The 7,887-nt window shown below is 31.2% G+C and overlaps 1 protein-coding gene across 1 annotated transcript in view; it reads right to left on the bottom strand.

Moving 5' to 3' along the window:
- The window catches only part of LOC106478706 (GTP-binding nuclear protein Ran-like), a 26,324-nt gene that overhangs the window by 6,744 nt on the left and 11,693 nt on the right, over positions 1-7,887 (bottom strand). Inside the window, exons 3-5 of the mRNA XM_013939269.2 lie at positions 2,605-2,689; positions 2,329-2,454; positions 1,489-1,676 (exon numbers count right to left, since the gene is read on the bottom strand). Coding sequence (XP_013794723.1) covers positions 1,489-1,676; positions 2,329-2,454; positions 2,605-2,689 — 399 coding nt within the window. The remainder of the gene's footprint in view (positions 1-1,488; positions 1,677-2,328; positions 2,455-2,604; positions 2,690-7,887) is intronic.

Genomic DNA, 7,887 nt, shown 5'->3' with positions numbered 1-7,887 from the left:
TGCACATGGATGGGCAAAATAGGTGTATGTAAGCATGTATTTTCAAAAATGGAAGAGATGGGCAGGGCCATCTTGGTTGATTCAATAAATATATTAATATCTCAGAAAATGGAAAAGACAGGAGGTTCTTGTTTTATATTCTAGCTTGTCAATATTGGTAAATTTGAGTTCCTAATTCATATGAAACTATAGACTTTGTATTTTGACATCCCAAACATGTAATTTGAACAAGTACTGCATTAAACATACCATGTGACACATAAAAATCAATGTTTATCTGTGTTGTTTTAATATTTATTTTTAAATAACAAATTGAGTAATATATAGTTCTAAAATTTTAATTATAATCCACAGTTTGATACCAAACTTACTGACATAAATTCATAAAATAGTAATTCAATAAAATTTCGTATGCGAGTCAACAAATGCAATGACATGGCCTTTGACCCGTGTGGAAAGGGTTAACATATTCTTCTTTACTTTCACTCATAAGTTCTTAGAACTTCCTTTAAACTCGTAACTATCTCTGTACTCCATATACTTCCAATGGAAGAATACATTTCGAAGAATGTCTGATGGAACTCCTATGGGATTCCACTTTTTACCTATTATTGCAGAAATCTACATTCTGCAACTTGAAATGATTATATTAACATCTCTACCACCAACACTGCTTTGGAATGGATATGTAATTTTTTCATATAATGACCCTATCATCAGGATAATCTTCGTGATTTTCTTAGTCATCCAAACAACCAACATCAAGCTATACAGTTAACTTCAGAAACTAAAAAGAATTATCTGCCATTCCTGGATGTGAAAGAGACCAAAAATGAACAAACATGATACACAAGTCTACAAAATACATACAATAACAGATACTTAAATTACCAGTAAAACTACTCCATTCAATAATAATAATGAAATAAATACAAAAACAAGAAATATATAGCATTATAAAAACACCCAATCTCAACATCTCTTCAAAAAAAACAAGCATCAGAAATAAAGTTTCCACAAGAAGTGCTCATAAAGAATGATTATTCTAAGATATTAATGAAGGATACAGTAAAATCAATTCTCAATGATACTTGAGTACCTTACAGACAAGGATGAAATGATTACCTTAACATATGCATAAAACATGAGGGGGGGGGGGGGTGATGGAGTATTTAAAAAAATACAAATACTGTTCTCAAATTTTCTTCCCACTTTAAAAAAATATTTTTTACCAGGTCAATCAAATTGTGTGTTTTATGAACCTGTTTATATCCAACCATCCTCAACCTTAATTAAGATAAACGTTATGGACAGGGATTGTAACATGAATATATGAAAAATTAGGGAGATCACTGCCATCACACAATTCTATGTGCATAAAACATGACCAAAATTTTTGTTTGTTTTTTGACAAAAAAAGTTCCAGCTCTTTTCTATTGTAATCCTGAGTACAGTAACTAATACAACATTTTTTTCAGAGAAACTCACCTGCAGATTCTTTTTTCTGTGAAACACAATGGATTTAGCTTTCACCTTCCTGTCTTTGATGTCTACTTTATTCCCACATAGAACTATGGGAATATTTTCACACACTCTAACCAAATCTCGATGCCAGTTGGGAACATTTTTGTACGTGACTCGAGACGTGACATCAAACATGATGATTGCACACTGACCTGACAATAAAATTACAGTTACTTACCCCCTTTTTTTTCTATTAAAGATATTTCAAAATTATGAAATTCAGCTTTCAAATTAGCTATTAAAACATTATAGCTACAAAAAAATGTTGTATTAATGAGATTCATGCTACATAACTGGAATCAAAAGCTGACAATATGTAAAATAAAAGCAGCCTCAACTTAGAGGGACAATGTCTCATTCAAATCAACAGTTCAGAATGTTTTCCTTCATCATTGGCTGTTCCAAGACCAACAATAAAAACTTACCAAGACTTTCTGATTGTAAAATTCTTCAATATTTTCTTGTGTTTTACTAAGTTCTCTGGCCAGATGTACCAAATGTCATTAACAATATTTTTTACTTCATTAATTTATATGAAAACCAAAGATTATTGAGGAATTTCATTTAAAATGTTCAAATTTCTCCTATTTCGAGTTCAGTACAGAAAAGACAGTTCAGCCTTGTTAATGATTATTAACAATATACACCTTAAGAAACAAAAACACATTTGATAGTAAAGAGAGAACTGAAACACTACCCTTAGATCATGTTTCTGAGATGATTTTCTAAAGATTACATTCCTACATCAATATTTTATCATCATGTTTTTTTAAACAATTTTTTTCAGTTGTAGACCCATCTCACCTTGAATGTAGTAACCATCACGTAGGCCGCCAAACTTTTCCTGACCCGCTGTGTCCCACACATTAAACCTAATTGGCCCACGGTTGGTATGGAAAACTAAGGGATGAACTTCAACACCAAGGGTGGCTGAAAGTTAAGCCACAAAACCATCAGTTGCTCATATTAAAAACAAGTCACCATTCAATTAAATATAGACGATATAGACACACACACACACAATTCAAAACATTATAAGTATCTCAATGAAAACTTGTCTCTAAGATCAACCCTACTTACCAACATATTTCTTCTCAAATTCACCAGTGAGATGCCGTTTTACAAATGTGGTTTTTCCTGTTCCACCATCTCCTACTAGTACACACTAGAGATACCAGATTTGTCTATTAAAAAAATATATCTCACTTGCTACATGTCAATACAAGCAAAATAATTAAGATTTCTAATTAATTCATTCTAGCTCCTTATCTTTTGGTATACAGAGAAAGGCTCAGAAGTTTGATATCTTCATATGCTCTAGCAATGGAATAGGTATATGAATCAATGGCTTCTGTTCATAAAATACATTTTTAAGAAATAAATAAAACTATCTCTTCCATACACAAAACTTGAAATTACTATATATATATACACACAGGGCTCAAAATTGGAGGGAGCCTTGGAGCTGAAGATAGGAGCCAAGACTGTACCAAGGACATTCAGTTCAAAGTTGACATGAGTTGTACAAATAAGTGATTATTAGGGTCTGAAGCAATCAATTAATTCTTGATAGGGGATGAATACATCTAAAACTAGCAAAGACAGTAATATCTAAATGGACAATTTATTAAAATTGATAGCTTTGGCTGAATTAATACATAAAAATGTAATATAAATTCTGAATACAGAATATGAGGGGGAGTGGCCCTTCTCAGGGCAGGGTTCTATAGATCGAATGAAAATAATTTTGCTGTGGGGGGGTGGGTGGACAGGAGTACACTGAGAAAACCCATTTTCACTAATCAGGCACCATATATTCCAGCTGAACAGATATTGACAAAGAGATTGTATAATGTTGGGCTTAACACTGGCCCTTGGGGAACACTGGCTTCAAATGTGAAGGGCCTGGAGGTCACAATTGTTAGTCTTAACTTTAGCTGTTCTATTGGTCATCCAGTGTACAGTAGGGGCGAGTACACGATTATCGGTAAGTTTATAGTTGTGCCATACCGAAGCAAAGGCTTTTTGGACATCTATAAAGTTAGCTATGGTTGAATGTTTTCTGTTAAAACTGCAATACGTTTTGGTAAGTCTAACAAGGTGGTCAGTAGTTTGTCCATGCTTTCTGCTTAAATTCTGTATGTTGTTAATAATATTGTTGGTTTTTAGGTAAGAGTTTAACTTATTCAGCATAGGCTTGGTCCCTGGGACCGATCTCATAATCATGCTTGTTAAAGTTTTCATGCTATAACTTTTAAGTTAGTAATCGTATATTCATGAAATTTGGCAGATTATCAGTAAACATTACAAGGCTTTCATCTGCAATTTTTTTCCCCCTCAAATTAAGTCTTAAGGTTTTTTTAAGTAATGTTTTCTCATGCCTTTTTTCTTTTTGCATGTTACCTATCCAACATCCACAGTAATTTTCATTTTAAGATTAAAAATATTGTGTTAGAAATTTTTTTATAACTTCCAGATAATTATCAAACATTTTTTTAAGAAAAATACTTAATATTTCATCTGTTATTTTCACAACTGTATCTCTGTACGGGTTTGGTAGATTTGACCGCTTTCACAACCACCACATACAAAAAAAGGAAATAAATATAAATTATGCTTTTTTCATTCTAGAATGATTACAAATCATAACTAGAAAACACAAATTTTTATTCTAAATAGCTTTCATGTCATAACATCATACATTTACACACACACACACACACATATATATATATATATATTACTATTATTATTATTATTATATTCACCTTTCAGCCATGCCTGGCTAACATTACAGAATTTACAATGACATGTCACACATGCACTCATGTTACCATATCCAATAATATAAATCTGACCTTTAGGCTTTACAAAGTGACCTGTCTTGGCTGTGTTTTAGTAGACTAGTATTTTGTAAAATAGTCACATTTCAATTATTATACATAATATATGTATATAGATTATTACTATTTACAAATAAGTTCCTAAAACTTATTTTTCTTAAAACATAAAGCAGTAAATAAAAAAATATAGCAAATGATTATTTCTTCAAGTTACAAACTTTATATTCATTTGCTGCTTGTCATAGGCTGCTAAACCTTATAAAATTTTGCACATGAAGGATGTGAAACAAAATTTTATTTTACATTTTGTATATATTGTTGAATAACCAAAAAATCATAAGTTACTATATCAATACCATATAATTTCACTATAATTTATCAAGCTTAGTAACTAAGCCGTATTTGGGTCTAAAAAAATATGAAATTTCGAGCAGACTAAAGACTCAATTTACTAGCTTGTAATCATGCATCAAAAGAAAGAGTTGACATAATAATACTTCAACAATGCTGAGAAAGCCACTAGGGGGATATTCTGAGCTTTCAATTTGTTATCCACATGTCATAAACAGAAGTGTATATAACAAAGTGTTTTCAAAAATGGAAAGAGCCATTGTGTGTGATTCAATACATGAGCGATATCTCAGCAAATAGAAAAGATAGAAGGTTTTCATTTTATATTCTAGCTTGTCAATATACGAGTTAATAATTCATAAGAAACTATAGACTTTGTATTTGGTCATCACAAACATCTAACTTGAACCAAAGCTGTATTCAACATACCATGTGACACACAAAGCTTGATGTTTAGGTGTTTTTTTTATATACCTACTTTTAAATTAAGAAATTAAATAATGTATAATATCAAAATTTGAATTATAATCTACAATTTGATACCAAACTTAGTGACAAATTCATAAAATAGTAGTTCAATAAAATTTTGAATGCGAGTCAACAAACGCGATGACGTGGTTTTTGACCCGCACGGAGAGGGTTAACTGATTTGTGATTAATTTCTCCATCACCTTACCAAGGGTGTTTAGCAGGCTAATGGGTCTGTAGCTGCTGATATTAGTTAAGTTATTATTTTTCTTAGAGATTACCATAATAATAGCTTATTTTCAAGTAGATCAGTAATGTTCTTATCGTAACGATAAATTATAATTTGTTACTAAGTGGGTTAGGATTTCAATGGATAGGTTTTTCATGATTAAACTGTTAATTCCATCCTTTCCCAGGGCTTTGCATTTTATTTTCCTATGGTAAATTTTGATTTCTGCTAAAGATATAGGGTGGAAATACATACTGTTAGAACCAGAAGTTTGTGATATGGAAATGAAGAAGTTCAGTGAAAAAAAAAGTGCTGATTTACATTGTTATGTGCCAAACAAGATGACATTTGAGGTACTTTCAAAATATTGGGCAAAAAATTTGTTATCGGTAGTGGCAGTGTTGTTATTATATTGAATGTTATTTATGATGTCTGAATCGTCATTCATGATAGACTTAAATTTCTGCCAGGGTCAGGTTTGGAGGTATCTAATAAAAGGCATTTTTCCCAGTTATCATGTTGTTCTTGTAATACAAGTTCCTTAAAAATATTACATTCATGGCATTAAAAGTTGTTTAAGTTTAATGTCATGGGTTCTTATGAAGTTGTGTCTGATATATCTGCAGGTAATTATTAATTCATGAAATCAAAAGTTTCCAGGATTGTAGGTCATGATTACATCAGAAGCATAATTATCAATTTTGGTTCAGATGTTCACAGCTGCAATGTGCCCTGTGAAATCGACAAGTAAAAATGTTAGTATGCTCTGCACTAAGCACCTGAGAAACATTCTAAAAAGTAATTGTGAACGAAAGCAAAAATACAATTGTGGAAAGAAATGTTACTGCCCTATGAATAATGTGCTAGAAAGCATAAGAAGTGCTTTATGTAGAGTAGGTGTTCCATGCATAAAACTTGGAGTCTTGTCTCACCTGGTATGGCCTTGCAATAATTGCATCAGTATATTTGGCAAATGCTTTGTGTGTTATTAAAAACAAATTGCATGGTGTAAAAAAATGACTGAAGAATCCAAAGATTAGATCCGTTATTTCCAGTAAGAAAACTAGTCTTTCAGTGATAATATTCTGATGCTTTTCAGACATTTTTTGGCCTTTTTTGTTTATGTTTTAAAAGAGACACATTTTCATTAAAATAAATTTAAAACCCCCAAAATAAGAGAATTTCCATAAATTTTGTGCTACGACCCAATGAATAGAGCTAGATACCTAGCTATAATTGGCCAATCATGAGATGGTATTCTGAAAACTATTAGTGGTCGATTAGCAAAGAGTATTAATTGCTATGGCAACAGATTTTCAATTTAGCATAGAACATTTATGGGCTGTTCATGATAATAGACCACTAATAGCGTTTTCAGATTCACATTTTCTTCACCGCTAATAGTCCATATTGTTGTTGTAATATTTTTCCTCTTCTCAATATACCTTACAGAATATTCATCCCTGTCTTCGTCATAGTGTAACCAGTTATTATCTCTTTCCCACTCACAGTCCCATTGCCTTTTTTTTTTTCAGTTACATTATTTTTCAGATCATCATTTGGTTCTATTCATTTAAGAAAATTTTTAACCTTAGGCAATTTTTTTTTCTTTGTGCATGTGATTTGGGGACTTTTATGCCATGTTCTCCATGACTTTGAATATCTTTGGGCAATGATGGTCTTTCACAGGTAGAGTCTTATTTGTAAGTACAAAATCCTTTAGCAAAGTGGTGATATCTACAGAATGTAGATGATCCCAAAAGGAATTCTTTCATTATTTACTTTAATTAGGAAAGGAAACTAATTTATGTTTAACTCATCACCACCCAAACCATTTTGAAGATTTTGCCTGTTTTCAATATGTTGCTAATTTGAGGATTTTGTTTATTACAAATTCAGATTCACGAACAACTAACAGATGTTTCAGGATATGAAAGAACTGAAAAAGAAAAGATTGCTATAAAAGTTAGTGATAATGTAAATTTTATGATTTTTCCATCTGTCCAAGTGTTTGACATGTAATTGAAAAATGTCTGTCAGCTAGATTGTAGTGGGTTATATGGAAACAAGAGTAGATTACACTGATTATTTATTAACGGATACTACTTTAAAGGGTAACAAAGTCATACCATGCTTTAAAGAAAAATTTAAAATTATATATGAAATAAAAATCATTTAAGTGGTCTGAAAAAATGAAATGTATATCATAAAAAAAATCAAACTGAGCCCACAGTAAACAAATTGAGATATTTGGATATTTTTAGTTTCCTTTCAATTTTGATGACATCTGCTATTTAATTCAGTGATTTTTTTGTATAACTTCCACTATTGAGTACAATTCACAATAAGCAATATGACTGGCTCTTAAAAATTCATGTTGTGCGAGCACAGCGGGCTCCCTAAAAAAAAAAAGTTAAGTGTGAGGAGTGATATAAATTTTATTTGTGTACAGTGATAAAACCTAAAATTTTG

Source organism: Limulus polyphemus, unplaced genomic scaffold (genome assembly GCF_000517525.1).
Source record: "Limulus polyphemus unplaced genomic scaffold, Limulus_polyphemus-2.1.2 Scaffold242, whole genome shotgun sequence".
Taxonomy (NCBI): domain Eukaryota; kingdom Metazoa; phylum Arthropoda; class Merostomata; order Xiphosura; family Limulidae; genus Limulus; species Limulus polyphemus.
The sequence above is the reverse complement of the archived record's forward strand: the minus strand, read 5'-3'. Positions and strand labels throughout refer to the sequence as shown.